Source organism: Fistularia commersonii, chromosome 12 (assembly GCF_037954325.1).
Source record: "Fistularia commersonii isolate RoL2024-O1a breed Wild chromosome 12, RoL_Fcom_v1.0, whole genome shotgun sequence".
Lineage (NCBI taxonomy): Eukaryota > Metazoa > Chordata > Actinopteri > Syngnathiformes > Fistulariidae > Fistularia > Fistularia commersonii.
In genome coordinates this window covers 10,963,823-10,980,963 of record NC_141295.1, presented here as the reverse complement: position 1 = coordinate 10,980,963, position 17,141 = coordinate 10,963,823, and the positions used below count along the sequence as shown (strand labels likewise).

Here is a 17,141-nt window from a genome sequence, read left to right as displayed (position 1 = left end):
ATTTATATGATTCATCCAGTACTATTTAGTTTTAAGGAGTGAAAACAATTGAAAAAAAAAAAAAAATCTAGACCTCATCAATATACAAACAAACAAATGATATGAAACAAAAACAAAAAAGGCAGTGGAGAGAATGGAACTCTTTATTTTACATTCAATTCAACTTTTATTTTGAGAACAAATTCCTAATTCTGTTGTCTAGAAGTATCTTTTTTTTGTTTTTATTTCCTGAGGGATATATCAACCCAACAACCAATTAGCGGGTCTTCCTTAAAGAAGCAAAAAAAATCCAAAACCTTTGTCCTAAATTCCACCTCAGTCATTTTTTGTTCTGATGTTCAGATGCTTCCTGTTCCCTTTTTGCTTCCGCACAGATGTTCGTTCGTTTGTTTTTGGTTTATCAAAAGCCTCATACATAAATATTCAGTTTTTGTTCAAGGATTGCCTTTCTGTTGATTATGCAATTCTTGGATATCACCACCACTAAAGTTCATATTCATTACGGTGAAATAATACAAGGGTTTTTTTTATGTGCATCGACTCTGTTTATTGAGATGACAAGACACAATCATGCAAACAGGAGTGAAAGCATAGCTGGTACTTCAGTTAGCCTCACATGATATAAGATTTCTTAAAATCTGTGTTCGTTAAAACAAGATATATAGCGGAGGAAAAGAGGAAAGATATGGCCAGAGGTAGAGGGGTATATTAGGAAGTCAAAGTGCTCCATCTTCCCTAATTTCCTCATGTCTGCTGGTAAACTGTCAGTCACTATCGCAAAGCACCCTGCAAAGGGAAAGAAACAACTCATTAGACATCAACTTTTAGTGAAACATGATCAAATGAGCCTAAAGACTTTTCACACAATATCAGTGGCCAAAGTACCTGAGTTTAAATTATAACAGAAGGCTAGGCTAACATTTGATGCTACTATTCACTTACACCTCTTAGGTCAGTCGTCATCGTCGTCATCTTCGGGGACGAAGATGTCATGCTCCTCCAAGAGAGCCGCAAAATTCTTGCTGATCAGAGTTCCCACATACAGGAAAGGCACCACCACCACTGTCATACGGATGAGGCCGAATGGGGTCTGGAAAGCAGAGATGATAATGAGGATGATGATGAGGACGCAAACATTTAAACTAAGCCAAGAGGGAGCAGGTGAACTTATCAATATAAAACATGAGTAATCTCACACCTCATTGCATTTATTTTGCAATTGTCATTCATTTGTAGACTACAGTGAGTGGGATGTCAGCCTGAACAAGGTGGTTGCTACTGGCCTTTGACAGTCAGTGGTACACAAAAATTCTACTTAGAAAAATAGGAATTGGCAAGAGAAGACATATAAATGTTGTACGACAGAATATGGGCAATATTTGGTCAATTGTGACAACCTCAATTGTGATCTCTCTGCTCTGATCTGGTAAGAAGCAGTAAACAGAGTGACAGAGACAAAATGCACCATTAATGTTGGGTCATCAATTACACAGCGCAGACTTCTTGGAAACTACAAAACCAGAAGAGGCACTTATACTTACACTTGTGATGAACCTTTGATATTTCAAAGCTACTTCACAGTCCACATAATAATTAATTATTTGCAACCATAAGATTCCTACTTATGGAGTTCAGAGGAGGAGGTATGAACTGGGTTTGACCAAAGTTGCATCACAGCTGATTACAGAACAACAGATGCATAAAATACCAGTAAAGAATTGTAGAAGAAAGTGTCACTAGTATCTATGCAAGATTGCAAGCGAAGAACAACTGACCACACCTGTAGCTGTTTTTTTTGGCTTCGGTCATGCACCGCAGACACATCATCTGCAAATTCATCTTTCATTTTTCACTCACTGCCTGTCATTGTGCTTAAATGTATTATTTATAATGTGTCCTTACTAAGCTACCCATGTCTCTTCTGTTTTGCTAACCATTATTGTACTATCTGGCTCTGACTGGAGACAGCAAAGTTAGAATTTCAATTTACAGAGAAACCAGTTTCATTACTATGCATATGGCAATAAACATTTTGGATCATTGAACCCCTCTTCAGGTTATGCAAATCTATCAGAGACAATCATCAAAATCCACAATCTCAATGGCAGTCTACGATATATGACTATTATCTGCACTACAAACGAGTCATTTACAAATGTCAATACAATGTCATAATCCTTGGGCTTTCACATGAATCCTTTCAGTATGATTTGGTTCAAATGGCAATGGTGGGTTTTCAATTAAGCCTGTGCAAAACGTGAGTTATCTTTATTTCCAGATAAACCCTATTTAGGCCAATAAGACTCAACGTAGAACATAAAGCCACCTATACATTTGGAGTTCACTTTAGCGTGAACCACTTTGTGCATTTATGGGAAAATAGCAGGTTGCAATAGCAGGCCTTTTGATAGCTGAAGGGCATTTTCCTTTCACTGATCCGCATTGCAGTTATTATCCTTAGATTTCGAGATCTTTAGGTTTCTCTTCGAAACATTGATTTTCATTCGGGAGTAACATAACAAAGGCAACACAAACTAGCAAATATTTCTCTTGGCTCATTTTTGCTATTACAGCGGACTACTTCCTGATAATCGCTCAATTTAAGTAAACACCCGGTCATTGGCTGACTCACCTCCCGGGCGTACTTTGCTCGATTTCTATTCGCCAAAGCTACTGTCAATTTAGCGAAAACTTCCGCCCATATCGACGATTCCTTCGCTTTTTCGACCCGGACATACTTACTTTCTCGGGTTTGGGAAGGATGGCCCCGGACGGCGTTGAGACGGCATTTCGGCTTTGATTCATCCTCGATATGTTTGACGTTTTCGAGCCGCTCTGGCGGCACAGCAGCCCCGCATTTTGCGCGGAAAGTCGGAGTGGAAGCCGCAGTACGCTCGCCGCCATATTTTTTCCCTGAATGAGTGACACATACAGGCGGGGCCTTGGAGACGTCATGGGTGCGTCTGTCTATGAAAATGAAAAGCCAACCGTCACAACTTCCGCTTTTAAATTCCTCAATCATTATTTAAGAAATTGTATTTTGTCTGTCTCTTGAGAAATAAAAATATGGAATCTTTCTAATGTGACTTGACTATAATATTTCCTTTGACTTACAAATTCTGGGTTAGACATTTCTTGAAATGTGTATTTTTTTCGGTGTAAGAAAATAATATCATGGGAAATTGGAGTAAGATAAACGCATCACTGGGCAAAGAAAGAAAGAAAATGTATATATTCTTGTTTATAAGCGTCAATTCCAAATGGAGAAATGAAGAATGGTATTAACATACACGAAAGGGACTTGTAAAATTGAACTACACACGCTGGCATTACAAGCACTCATGATATGTATGAAAGGATTACTAACAGAATCTTTATAAATATATGTATAAATATAAGCAGGAGTATAAAAATAACCATACTAATATTTTGGTCCGTCCGTCCAAACTCATTACTCGACATATATTTAATTACAGACCTAAGTAATTATGATGTCCATACAAAGATTTTTTTTAATTCGTGGAAGGTTAAAAAATGTATTTGAAATGATTACAAATGCAAAGTGTAGAGAATTTAGTAGCCTCACGTCACCGGGGGTGACTGCAGCAGTGCCTCGGGGCGGAGGGACCGACGCGCGCTCTCGCTCCGCGGTGACGCGCACGGAGGGGAAGTGGAAAGACGGAAGAAAGGACGTTGAAATAAAAGAAACTTGGCAACTTTTTAGCCGACCGGTGGCAAATGCGGGGCGATAACATGTTACCGAGGAACGCTTTAGTTATTCGAACAGATATCTAGCAGGCTAAGCAAACGCCCCGTCTCCATTCAGTCACCGCTCTCAACTCGACACACGACACGACCCGGAGACTCCGACAGTTTCTAAACAGACCCTGCACTTGCTCAACCGACAAGGAGCCTTCCACCTCCACAAACTCATTTCTCGTGATTTGTCGTTGAAGTAGCCGAACACCTATTATATTGACTTGACATTAAACGCCGCCAGCTCGCTGGCTCGCAACCGTTCCGGGCTTTTTTGTTTCGTTATCTTTCCCCCTCTCTCCTTGCGGGAAAAGTTGTTCGTGGCGGTGGTGATTACAGGAGCCGCCGAACGAGGCCTGAGACTGCATGTGTGAAGACCGCCGGGGCCGAGAAGCGACTCACGAAACGCCAGCACAAAAATGTCGGCCCAGGCTCAGATGCGAGCGATGCTGGATCAGCTCATGGGGACGGGGAGAGACGGTAAGCCCGGCTTTCATGGCCGTTTGTCGGGGGAGTTTTGTGTTTTTTGCTAGCGTTTAGCCGGCGTGCTAGCTAGTGTATCAGTGACAGCGGCATGGTTTGCTAATCAAGCTAACGTTAGCTGGCATGGGGGGGTAGCTAGTGGGTTAGCTACCTGTTGTCTGACCAGGAGTTGATGTAGGGGAGTGAGTTGACGTCAACATTTACAAAACTATGTTGAATCCGTAATATTAAAATACTCTGTGGTGTGGCTAAGAATGTCCACTCTTAGTCACAGCACCATTTAATGATTTCAAATAACGTTTTAATTATTTCCTTTAGTCGGACGGCGTTAGATACCAACAGATGTGACGTCTGACGCAAGCCTGTACCGCATTGATTATGCGTAATAGTTTCTTTTCCTACTTAGTCTTGAAGGTTAAGCTCTCTCAGTAAGCCAATTTGAAATGCATTATTACAACCCCCCGATATGATCTGCACACAGTTATTCATCCATAAAAAATAACCACTAAAAAGAGCATGACTTTTCTTCGTAGAAAAAGTAGTTGAAAGTCAGAAAACTCATCAGTATGCGTAAACAACATATCTTATGTCCTTCCACCTTGTGCAAAATTCAAGACATCCATATAGACTCAAACATTTTTTTTTATTTTGTATGACCAAATTCATGGGAAAAGTTTATCAGAATAAAGAGGTTGAAATTTCTCTTTAAGTTTGTTGAAATCCTTGCCAGGATTGACAGATTTTTTTTTTTTGTGAGGTAACAAATATAGCTTGTTAGACCACTGCTCTAAACAAACAGTTGATAAGTGCAAAGAAAATTTACACTATAATCAATAACTTTGAAAACAACCATCTTAATGTCAAACATTGCACATTTGTCAGTCTACAAAGAGAATGGTTTCAACTTTCAACTCTGCAAACAAAAAGGAATACACACGGTTGAATGTTGGATAATTTGAATGTTCTTTATCCGGTTTTGAAGGGGACACCATGCGCCAGAGAATAAAATTCACAGATGAGCGGGTCTGCAAAAGCCACCTTTTGGATTCCTGTCCTCATGACATTTTATCAGGCACCGTAAGTATCCTTTTCTTTTTTGACACACAAATCTATACATTGCTGCATAATTGGGATGCTAGAGGAAAATAACCAATATTGCTCTCTTGCTGCTCATGTTTCTGCATCTTGATCAAATGCAAACCTTTCCCCAATGATACCCAAGAGCAAAATAGACAATCCATTTTTCTTTGTTTTTTTGCATTCAGAACTATTCTCTGTACAAGCCTCAGGGAAAAATGTAATGTCAAATTCAAATACCTGTTGTAACAGGGGGTATCTTTCTTGTTCTGAGAGTGAAAGTGTGTTTAATTTGCATGAAACATTTTGACAAGACATTTCCTTAACTGACCTTGTGACTATATGCATATCTTGGTGCTGTTTTATCTGAAAATACAAGTTACTGACCCAATAAATTTACAAAGTTTAACTGTTCTATTGATGGCGTTGTGCATATTGGTATATTTTTGTTCTGTGGAAGACTACTCCTTTTTTGTAACTTGCTCTTACTCAGACCACAAAGCAGGAACCTCAGTTTTCTCACAAAGCCTCACGTTTGAACAATTGTTGATTCTGGTTGGGGGCATTTTTCATTTATTTATCCTTAGCAATATGCACATTTGATGTATAAGAACATTTACTATAGAAAATTTGTATTAAATGACTTTAATCCAAATCTGTTCAGGTAGTGGTGATGCTATATATGCTCCTCAGTCCAATGACTGGACATCCATTGCCGTTTTAACAAAGATACTTGATTTGGAAAAATCTGGCAAGTAGTAGGCAGGGATAATGAAACCTTTAATCATATACCAAACAATCAAGTCTGCTAACATCCAATTCCCACAGAGAATGGACCTGGGAGAGTGTATCAAAGTCCATGACCTGGCCCTCAGAGCAGACTACGAGATTGCCTCTAAGGAGCAGGAATACTTTTTTGAACTGGATGTAAGTTGTATTTTTACATTAAATGGTCTGATTGGTTGTCTTGCCCACCCCCCTGTACTGTTTTATTGAATACCCGTCCCCTCTGGTTGGTAAAACTGGTAAAACATTGCCTTTGAATAAGAATGAATTGCATGTCAGTCAATGTTCTTTTCTACCGTATGTGCTTATTTAATATGCACTATTAAAAAAGGTGGGTGGACACTTTGTATTTTTTGCTGCTCTTAAGTATACATCAAACTGATGTCCTGCTTTACTTCTGATTGTTTGGTTCTCCATTTCCTACCAGAAGGGTGGCAGTTCTGTGAATGCTGCAATGTGTCTGCAGACCTAGATGAGTGAAGCATCTTTATTATGGCCCCTATATTCAATTTTATGTTTCTAAAGGTTGTGACATTAAGATGATGGCAAAACAATAGCCATACTGCACTCTAAGGCTGGATCATTCACTTCGTTTAGGAGTATAAGTTTGAGCCAGCTTTGGGCAGATTCCTGTAAGATTACTCTGCAATATGACTAACTAATTGTCCCCCCCCCCTTAATTTGAAAGGTTTGATTTTCAGTATCCCTGTTCAAAGCAGTTTTCACAATTGTGGTATCGCAAAGCTGTTTTTAAAGCCCCGCTGATGAAAATTTCTAACAATGGTGGATATCTATCACTTTTATAGCAATACATGACCTAAAGGTTCAAATTGTGTCTGCAGGTTGAGATTTGACGTGATGAAGAATGGTTCCTTGATCATTTAAGAGTTGAGAATAGAGGTTTTAAGTCTCAGTGTATCGAGCCCCATCAAGAAATCCGACCTGAATACAGCTTTTGTTTTGCTTTCAAGAAAAAAACAAGTCTATGTATTGTATATTTGAAAATTTTCTCAAAATAAAAACATATCTATAATTTAGAAAAAGCTCTTATTTGGGAAAAATAAAAGTTGTAACCCCAATTTTAATATTTATTTTGTAAGCAGTATGTTGCTTTGTCCATTTTTCCCTCAGGCCTCGAACGTTCGGAAAATTTTAAATGAAGTCAAGAAGCCATATATAGTTAAGCAATCTGTAAAAGCTCAATTTAAGACAGCTTCTTTTGGTTGTGGTCATTGGTCACAGGATCTGCTGATCTCTTGGCCGAGAGGTAATTTGTCCTCTGGAAATTTAAGTCCAATTGCCAGAATTAGGTTTTTTAGCAAGGACTATGTTTTGGATCACAGAGAATCTTCTCAAACTTTTTACCCTATGTTGAGATATTTCTGTTCCTCTCAACCTCATTTTAAAAATTCATAGTTCCACTTGAAATCATTTTACACAGCTGTAGTGCAACTACCAGATTTGATTACTATAGTGTCCTAAATAAGACAAACTGCTAACAGTATAAGTCAGTATGAACAGTGTAGACTTTTTTTTCCAAGACAGCACACGATGAATGTTTTTCTTTCAGATTTCCCGCCTTAATCATTTTAAAATAACTCATGTATTTGCAGGCGGCCGAGCACCTTCAGTCTTTTATCGCCGACTGTGACCGAAGGACAGAGCTGGCCAAGAAAAGACTTGCTGAAACACAAGATGAAATTAGTGCAGAAGTGACGGCAAAGGTGACAAACTCAATTGACTAAACAATCAGGCACTAATGCTGTTTTGAGGATGTAATATTATATCAGCTATATTTCAGTGTAAGGGAAGATATTTTCCTGGTTGAATGGCGGTGAATAAGCAGTTGTTGAATTCATACTCTTGACAACATGCTTAAACAGCAGGAAGTTATAAGCTAATTTCTCCTTTACATTCCAGGAAAAAAAGGGGAACTAAAGCAGAATAAGTTAGTAGCCAAATAGTTTTTATTTTTAAAGATCTCTGGCGCTGCAGGCCGTATCTATGCTGTGCTCTTAAGAAGAAAGTACATTATCCACAGGGTGTTTTGCAAATTTTCTCTAGAAACTACAAAAGACCAAATCCCATCATTTCATCTGTGCTTCACATGATTTTATTAGGCCGAACGTGTCCATGAGCTGAACGAGGAGATTGGGAAGCTGCTCGCCCGCGCTGAGCAGCTTGGTGGGGAAGGGAATGTGGATGAGGCCCAGCAGCTACTGGAGAAGGTGGAGAAGACTCGAGCCTTGAAGAAAGAGGCTGAGGTCAGCTATCAGTGACAGCGACTGCGTTCTTATCCTTCTACTGTTGGAAGAGACGGTTTCTGTTTTTCCATTGTTATATGTATCTGTACTTATGTGTTGTGTTTGTTTGTTTGTTTTTTGCAGGATGTGTACAGGAACTCTATGCCAGCCTCGAGTTTTCAACAACAAAAGCTCCGGGTATGTGAGGTGTGCTCAGCCTACTTAGGTCTCCATGACAACGATCGTCGTCTTGCTGACCACTTTGGGGGGAAACTTCACCTTGGCTTCATTGAAATACGAGAGAAACTTGAAAAACTAAGGGTAAGGTTTGGGCCTGAGTCACTGCACACCATAAAGCTCCTTTTAAAATGAATAATCTGAAATGATCTAAAACTCACCCTTCTTGTTTTTCTAGAAAGCTGTTGCTGAAAAACAAGAAAGAATGCGAATGAGACGGCGTGAGGAACGTGAAAGAGAAGACGAACGGGAGCGGCTGTGGGAGTTGGAGCGGGAGAGAGAGCGCGAGCGGGAGAGAGAGCGCGAGCGGGAAAGAGAGCGAGAGTGGGAGAGAGAACGAGAGAGGGAGAGGGACCGTAGAAGGTAAGGATACAGCCTGACACTTTGTGAAGAACATCTTCAGTGCCATCCTCCTCTAAAATATTGTCTCATCTTAGGTCAAGATCTAGAAGTGGAGACCGATACAGGTAATTACCCAAGTTGCTTACAAAGCTGGCCTTAGTCAAACATGAGAATGGAACCAAATATCTCACCATGCAACCTATATTTGTATCCAGCACTCAATGAGAACAACTTAAGTAGAGTGCATGAACGGCTGCGACTATTTTCTTTTTTGTCGTGGTATGAAATAATAGAAAAATAAAGTGTACCATATTTTCCGCACTATAAGGCACACTGGATTATAAAGCACACCTTCAATGAATGGCCTATTTTTTTTTAAAAAAAAAATCATAAATAAGAGAAACAGCATTATAAGGCGCATAGAATAAAAGCTACAGTAGTGGCTGGGGTTGCGTTATGAATCCACTAAATGGAGCTGCGCTAAAGGGAATGTCAGCAAAACAGTCAGATAAGTCAAACGTTATTAATAGAATACAAACCAGCATTCTGACAACTCTGTTCACTCCCAAGACAAGTTAGTGCATTCACAATACAGTACCGTACATACCGGTAGCTCTTACTGGTATTTGCACCGCCTTCGTTGAAAACAATGTTTGTCCAACTCAATTTGTCACAGTTCAAACCGTTTCATAAAACAAAAACACCAAGAAGGTCGGCCGTGACCAACCTTCGAACAGTGACCGTGGTGACATTACCTGCCACCTGGTGACAACCCACTGTTCAAATTTGTCCTCTAAACTGTAGCCATCTCGCTTAGTTCCCTCAGAAACTCTGTATGGTCATCTTTACTTGGCGCAGGTCATCTTGTAGCTTCCTCCACTTCCACACCATTGATTCGTTAACAAGAGAAAATGGAGTTGATGGCTGCTTCCCGTAGTTGCGAGACCTCTTGCGGCTCTATATTGATAGTGCGGAAAATACGGTTATATATAAATAACAATAGTTTTACATTTCAAACACAAGCCAGCTGTGACATAGTTGTGGACAAATTATCAGGCAAAACAGTTTAAAAGGACATGCTCAAATGCCAATCCTCAGTCTGACAGTCTGTCTTTGCTCTTTAAAATCCAGGGATGGAGGCAGTTCTTCCTCCCATCGTTCCAGGCGTCATCGCTCCTCTCGTCCCAGAGAAGAGGGTGGAGATCGCGACCGAGAGAAGAAACACCGACACAAGGACCGGCACCGCTCACGCTCTCATTCTCATTCTCACAGGCGCAAAAGGAAGAGGTGTGACTTATCTACTGCTAGAACATGAAAAATGTGTGAACTCTGTCAAGAAGCTATGATAAACTTATATTGCAAAATATCAGGTAAATACATTTTTCGACAAGTTATCCCGCAACTGATTTTTTTCTCTGCCAAAACTCGTGTAAACTCAACTAATTTTTGGTTACATGATAGAAGCTTACTTTTTGGTTATGGCTTTATTTAAAGCAGTGTCCATTTATTTACATAAGATGATTGATAAAGATGAATATTCTAATAAAAGTCAAAATCCTCTCGTACCAATTGATCTCAGGCAAGTATTTTATAGTTTCTTTACCTTTCTACTTTTCTTTCCATCTCGGAGTTTGTGATGATGAAAATAGCACCAAGTTATTTATTATTTTCACAAGTGATCAAGAAAAGTGTATTTTTCTAATGATGAGTGCCTATGTATCTGATTCTGACAAACGTGATCATGTAGACGTTATGTATTGAAAATGTATACGTTTCAGCAGTTCAAGTGTATATTTTCAAATTCATAGGAAGTTGCTTGTTTCATTGGCAATAACAGCTTAACTACACTTAAGGAATAACATAATTTTGTACGAAGATCTGGGGGCAGTTTCACCACAGACATCAACACTCTTTCTGAAAGACTTGCATTAACAGCCCATGTGATGGCATCACTTTGCTCCAGAACCTCTTCCAGAATAGGGTGTTTTTTTTTTTTTTTTTGTCACGAGATTGTTTCCCAGGGTTGTGTGATTAGAATCTCTCAAACAGTCAAAAGGAGGCCCGGGGCCTTGTAATCTTGGCCTTCTGTATTACTGGGGGGAGAAGGAAAAAAAACCTGCTGCTTTATCATCTTTCAGGTCCCCCAGAGACCGATCGTCTCACAACCGAGAAGAAAACCTGCTGTCACAGGAACGTAGAGAGGTGGCAGCAGAGGGCTGGCGTGAGGACAGGTTGGAGTATGGACACTGGGAGGAGCGGGAGAGGTCCACCTCCCCGGACATGGCCAGGGGAAAAGAACGGGAGAGATCCCTGTCGCTCGAACGGGACCGACATTCCAGCTCTGAGGAGCGAGAGTCGGGAGAGATATGAACAGAAGGACTGAGAGTCCAGAAGATATGAGCAGGAGGGAACACCTCCAAAGTCTCTGATGTGGATAGTTTGTTTAGGAAAACAATAATGGAGATGTGGTTGTGTTGATACGAATGTGTGCGAATCAGCACTGTGTTTGTTCGTTTAAAACGTTTGACATGGGTACATTATTGGATGGTGGAACTTGGCATGGGGAGCTGCGGTGGTGGTCAGGCTAACATGCAAAACAATTTTTACAAGTTGGTGACTTTGAATTGTGAGGTTAGAGTGGCATGCAGGAAGTGCACTTCATCTTTGTTATGCCATTTGTCAACCTTATGTACAGTTATTTTGTCAAGGAAAGAAAAGCCCCTCCTTCAGTCCATTTTTATTTTACCTAAATGAATTGCTGTCATTTTTTTTTTTTTTTTTATTAGCTGACCTTTAAATGTTAATACTCTTGCTTTTTCCAGTAGAGATCTCTATTTCAGTAGCTGTGGATATAATTTCAAGGGTCCGTCTCAAAATATGGCATCACCCATACAATAATGTTTAGCAGGGGAAGTGAATGACTGAGGGCACTTCAGTTGTCTTGTTTCATTGGCAGCGTTCAAGCCATAACCATCTCTTTGGCTAATCTGATATATACATCCTCGAGCCTGCCTTTCTTTCCAGATGCAGTGATAAGCATTTAGTTTAAAAATAAACCCACCTGTCCCCTAAAGACTGAAATATTACCACTTGTTCCCTGATATGTAAATGCATGTAGATTATGTGCATATTTACATTAGGGATGTCACGATATCCAGGTATTGATAACTGATGTACCCGTTATTAATAGTGATTATATATTAAAAATATTTTCCATGTATCCAGTAACCAGTATAGTTTTCATTTGATGTACAGTATCTCTTCTTCACCACACTTAATTCACCCACCAAAAAGGTAGAAGGCAAATTTATGAGAGACAAATCACTGACCTCAATATTTCACAATGTGGCTGGGGTGAATTCTGCCAGGGGTCACTGTGCTGTGAATTCCTGATATCGTGACAGCTCTAATTTGCATACTGGTTAAAGCCAAGGGGTGTGTGTCCACTGTGACACCAGCTTGATGTGCTGGGAAATTACTTTGCTGTGTCACCATAAAGTTAATAAAAAAAATTCTGGTCCATTGAAAGACAATGTGTTACCTTGACTTCTTTCTTTTATTTCCTTTTTTCAACACCCAGAATAGGTGTATTAGAAAATTCAGCATGAGTTAACTTGTAAAGTAGTTTTATTTGTATTTCTTATTCTCCCCCCTTTTTTCATACTGCTTATACAATTTCCTACTATCATTTACCATTGTTATGTTTTCCTTGAAACTGGCACAACAATTTGCTTTGGGATAAATAAAGTTGTTCTTATTCTTATATTATAAAGTTGCATTATGCAATTCAGTTAGTCTTTGTTGCCAAATACTGCAAGCTGAAGTCATTTTTGCATGTAATTATTTTTGCAACAATATTTAAACATGCTGCACTCTTGTTTAAATAATACTCTACACACTGAAGTGATGTTGAAAGAGCTCAAGAGGAAAAAAATGAAAGTACAAGTAGTTCATTTCAATATCTGGTTCAAGAAATTAGGTGCAAGTTAAAGCCCTCTTTTCAGACTATTTCACATGATTTTTTTCCCTTGCAGTTTCAATCTCTACTGTTCCAGAATGTGGAAAGACGCTTATTAAATCCTGCCTAAAATGAATTCCTGAACAAGAAATGAAGTGATCTACATCCCCTGCCTAACTTCACACCCGGAGCCTTCTGTGCAGACAAAAATTTATCTCGCAATGCAACTAAGCGCCTGTAGAGGGCAGCAGAGCAGTCGACGTTATGTGGTCGACGTCATGCCGTCGATTCACGTTTCGAAAAGACGCGCGCAGGAAGCAGCAGTAGTCGGTCGGAGGGACAGAACTTCATGTGTGTTTTGTCCTCTAAATGTTGGGTCTCGTTGACGTTTTTTAATCCATTGCCAATGCCGCAATGTCGATACTGAAGCCGTTTAACCGTTTACCCGCCTTGAATACGGCTAGCATCTTGGTGAGTGTATTAACGCGACGTCGGAAAGGGAGGTGAGCTAGCTTAATTGCTAGGATTAGGGTTGTTGATATGGCTACATTTTGATGTCTGCTGTGATAGCCGGTTGGTGCTTGGGTAACAACCGGGTTGTGCAGAACAAACAGATGCAACTAAACAAACAGGGCCAAAATTAAATCTGTGTTAACCCTCCAACAACAATGGGGGAACCTAATTTGGCAAAAGAGAAGGGCGTAAATGAGTACTGACAATGTTATTGTTACTTTTTTTTTTATAGTGTTTTGTTAACCAAACGCATTCGTCCAACCCCTGGACAGTCACACCCCGTATTGAGTTATTTCTCAAATTCACCTAATACACACAATGTCCGCAATTATGGTTAAACAAAGCCAGACTGAAACTCATTAATTTATCCAGGCGTCTCCCCCTCTCATTTAAACGATCCGGATAATGTTTGATAGCATACATACACACATTTAAGTGTAGCAAAGTAAGACGCATAATTGTCCTCCACACCGAGGCAAAAGGGAATAAAACACAGTTAAATGACTGAATTGAGGTCGATATGCACATATAAGTTTTTTCCTCCGAACGGTTTTACTTTGGGCTATTATTTCACTTTTAAGTGTTCTGTGGTAGTTTATTGATTAAAAAAAAAGTCGTGTTTATTCATGGTGTCGTGGCGGGTGTCTCCCTGCAGTTGGTAGAGAATGAAGAGGAGTTTTATCAGAAGATAGCTGACGTTTTGGTGGAAGAGACCGCATTCATTGTCAACGTGTGAGTTGTGCTTCATCCTGTAATCTTCTTTAAACTAACCTTACAGTTCCTTTCAGTTTGTCTTATTAGGAAGCATTTAAATACACTTTAATTCACAACTTCTCATCTACACCCAGAGAAAACCCATCTAGCATCACAGCAGTCCAGTAATAAGGTTGCAACCTTTATACTGTAATGCAAAATACAATGCACACAAAAGGAATGTTTATTGCAAGTAAATGTTTTGGTTTGTATACTTTACTACAAGTTTCATGTTGGTCTTTAACATGATGCTTCTCTTATTTCATTTAGTAAACTTGTTCAGGATTTTTTTTTTATTCAGGAGACTTGCCAAATGCCTGCCTCTGCCTATGGAAAATGATGCAAGTCGTCCAAGGATAGACCTTGTGGTCTTTATCATCAACCTTACCTCAGAGTTAAGGTAGTTTTAAAGTTCTAATGCTTTTTAATCTCAAATGCCTTGTCTATTTGCTTTTGCATACCGATCCAGATCCAGATATTGTAATTGTCGCTACATTAATTTTTAGTGTGCAATCGCTGTAAATTCCATTGTCATGTAGATAAGCAAAATGACAATCAATTTTGGTGTTTTCAGTTTTCAGTCAGCAGAGTCTTCTCTGAAGTACTTGGATCCTGGATATTTTCTCGGAAAAGTCTGCTTCTTGGTCACAAACGGTATGTCATTTCATTGACTTCATTTTAAGTTGAATTATACATGGTTTGTTTTTCATATTAGGAAGCGGCGCCCAAGGAGAATTTATTATTCATTACAAAATGCTTATATTGTTTTGAAAATGACAATTCATGCATCACTCTGACCACCTCTCTATCATTTTTTATTTTTTACTTATGTAGCTCGTAATTCTTCAGTCCCCGCAGAACGTCTGGACGCTGTAAAAAAGCTGGCAGCATCACACCAGTGCACCCTGCTTTTCGCAGAGGAGGTTTGTTTCTGTTTTTGTCTCATAAAAGGGAGATTCAAAGTCCGGCGGTATTCACAGCCCATTAAATGAGTAGTTCTTTGCACTCTGCATATATTGGTGGCATCTTTGCTCTACTTTACCAAGCCCAAGATCAAGCAACTATGGTTTTTATGAGCAGAGGAATATTGTAAATCAGACAGTAGGGAAATAGTCTACCCCGCTCTTTCCACAGTGGGAGTGCACAATTTATTTTTATTATAACATTTATTTCAAAGAGGATCTCAATCAGATATCATCCCACCGTCATAAAGCTTAATTGTTTTTGAGCACAATGCATTTCATGTCGTGGCCATGAATCAAGTGACGGTGCATTCATCATAATAATCGAGGTGCACTTACTGTGAAGTCCAGCCACTGCCGTGGCAGACGTTCAGACGGAAGTGATAACGGGCCGTTTTAATGGACCGATATCTGTAGAAGCCTCTTGAATTCATACAGGGCATTTGTTCTTTGTGTTTTCATTGACAAGATAAGACCAAACCTACAATGTGTCTTTGACATGTCTCGCTTTCAGACGCCAGATGGTGTGTCCACTGTTGCAGGTAGGCTGATGACCCTCCTCAAGGTGGCAGCTGGTCTCGTTCCCATGATGACCGCTCTTTACCTGTCCAGTCTGACCCAATGCACCATTCCTTCAGACCATGACCAACCAAGCCTTGATTGATTCTTTTCGCTGTGATACTTTCATGCATGTATTTATTAAAAGTATGTTCTTATATAGACTGAATCATAATGGTTAGTCCATTTATTATGTACACAAAAATACTTTCCAGGACTTCTTTTTTTGTTTTTTTTTCTTCTTCAGCTGCTACTGTGTTTCTTTTTAAGCACTGTTTGCTGTAAACTTCAAAGGGACCGGTTTTACCCAAAATTAACATAACCTAATTTTAAAATGTTAAATTATACCCCACTACCCGCCTTGCAGGATAGTACACACCTTAAACAGCCTGATGAGCAAGTCACTTTTGAGAACCTGTGAGACTACCAGAAATGTCTGTTGTGTATGTTGTAAATAGTAAAATGAAAACATTCCCATCTGTTACCCCTGCTAGTACTTGCTGTACTGCTTCATTGATAATGGGTTTAAAATCGAAAGGCTGATCTCAGGTTATTTGAAGGTCAGACCACAGCCCTCTGTCAGCAAGCTCATTGCTGGTTATAACATGGTTTAGAATAAACAGGGAAAGGGAAAATAACATTGCTAAATAAAATCAATCATTATTACTGAAGCTCTGTACACCACAATTAAATTTGAAATTATATGTATCAATGAAGTTATCTGGAAAAAAAAATATTGAACTGTATGTATGCATGCCTGGCTTGAGACAAAACTGTATTTTGCATTTCTACTTTAAATAGATACTGTTCATCAATAAGAACAAAAAGAAATCCCCCTCAGTATTTGTGAACACTTATGGAATTATTGTAGAAAGTAGCACAAAACTGACAAGAATTTCAAACTAAAATCCAGCACTTTAGTTTCAACTCCAGGTTAAAAAGTTTGTGAGGCTCCTTTCAAGGAAACCAAGCTTAACGTCCCCTTGTTTTATCCAAATCAAAGTGCTGCTTCATAGAGTCACGTGACCACCCTGTCAAAAATCCTTCAGCCTGTTGTCAACTTAATGAACAGAAAGTATTTGACCTCCCTGGGATCAGTAGATGTGACTGCAGGGGGAGAGCAGCGTGAGGCGGCTTGACATGCCCGATGTCACGTCTGCCTGTACACACGTACGCACTCGCTCACTCAAAACACGCACACAGTTTATTAATAGTTGGGTTATCATCATTCAGGTTAACTCCACATTGTTGGTGCCCCTGCATCAGAAGGACAAAAAAAAGCAATTAACAATCCGCAAATGTCCTTAAACTGGAAGTGGATATCAGCTCCCTTCATCTTTGAGACATCATGTCATCGTTTCTGCGTTGTTGCAAATCTCACCGCCAGATTTAATAAGGAGGGTTAATTTTATATGATCGGTAATAAAGACTTAACAACTATTTAATAACTTGGGAAAGAAATCCATTACATAT

General features: G+C 39.4%; 3 protein-coding genes across 3 annotated transcripts; 2 read left to right on the top strand and 1 right to left on the bottom strand.

Moving 5' to 3' along the window:
- Window positions 1–262: 262 nt before the first annotated feature.
- On the bottom strand, window positions 263–2,929 carry LOC147228788 (essential MCU regulator, mitochondrial-like). The gene is made up of 3 exons (XM_086156253.1): window positions 2,743–2,929; window positions 943–1,090; window positions 263–786 (listed from the first exon to the last, which is right to left on the bottom strand). The coding sequence occupies exons 1-2, from the start codon at window positions 2,902–2,904 to the stop codon at window positions 953–955; spliced, it is 300 nt and encodes a 99-aa protein (XP_086012379.1). The 5' UTR covers window positions 2,905–2,929; the 3' UTR covers window positions 263–786; window positions 943–952.
- Window positions 2,930–3,654: 725 nt separating this feature from the next.
- Window positions 3,655–12,452, top strand: LOC147228787 (putative RNA-binding protein Luc7-like 1). Its single transcript, XM_086157022.1, has 10 exons — window positions 3,655–4,236; window positions 5,222–5,316; window positions 6,145–6,243; window positions 7,716–7,826; window positions 8,223–8,366; window positions 8,490–8,666; window positions 8,761–8,945; window positions 9,020–9,049; window positions 10,056–10,211; window positions 11,063–12,452. The coding sequence occupies exons 1-10, from the start codon at window positions 4,176–4,178 to the stop codon at window positions 11,292–11,294; spliced, it is 1,290 nt and encodes a 429-aa protein (XP_086013148.1). The 5' UTR covers window positions 3,655–4,175; the 3' UTR covers window positions 11,295–12,452.
- Window positions 12,453–13,187: 735 nt separating this feature from the next.
- Window positions 13,188–15,837, top strand: cenpm (centromere protein M). Its single transcript, XM_086156102.1, has 6 exons — window positions 13,188–13,353; window positions 14,051–14,127; window positions 14,450–14,548; window positions 14,723–14,802; window positions 14,983–15,071; window positions 15,625–15,837. The coding sequence occupies exons 1-6, from the start codon at window positions 13,297–13,299 to the stop codon at window positions 15,772–15,774; spliced, it is 552 nt and encodes a 183-aa protein (XP_086012228.1). The 5' UTR covers window positions 13,188–13,296; the 3' UTR covers window positions 15,775–15,837.
- Window positions 15,838–17,141: the final 1,304 nt, after the last annotated feature.

Excerpts from the sequence above, each read along its gene's own strand:
- cenpm (XM_086156102.1), top strand. The coding sequence starts at position 13,297 with ATGTCGATACTGAAGCCGTTTAACCGTTTACCCGCCTTGAATACGGCT. Across the intron at positions 13,354-14,050 it reads TGAATACGGCTAGCATCTTG|TTGGTAGAGAATGAAGAGGA; the intron begins GTGAGTGTATTA and ends GTCTCCCTGCAG. Across the intron at positions 15,072-15,624 it reads CCCTGCTTTTCGCAGAGGAG|ACGCCAGATGGTGTGTCCAC; the intron begins GTTTGTTTCTGT and ends TCTCGCTTTCAG.
- LOC147228787 (XM_086157022.1), top strand. The coding sequence starts at position 4,176 with ATGTCGGCCCAGGCTCAGATGCGAGCGATGCTGGATCAGCTCATGGGG. Across the intron at positions 6,244-7,715 it reads AATACTTTTTTGAACTGGAT|GCGGCCGAGCACCTTCAGTC; the intron begins GTAAGTTGTATT and ends ATGTATTTGCAG. Across the intron at positions 7,827-8,222 it reads GTGCAGAAGTGACGGCAAAG|GCCGAACGTGTCCATGAGCT; the intron begins GTGACAAACTCA and ends TGATTTTATTAG.
- LOC147228788 (XM_086156253.1), bottom strand. The coding sequence starts at position 2,904 with ATGGCGGCGAGCGTACTGCGGCTTCCACTCCGACTTTCCGCGCAAAAT. Across the intron at positions 1,091-2,742 it reads TCCTTCCCAAACCCGAGAAA|ACCCCATTCGGCCTCATCCG; the intron begins GTAAGTATGTCC and ends TCTGCTTTCCAG.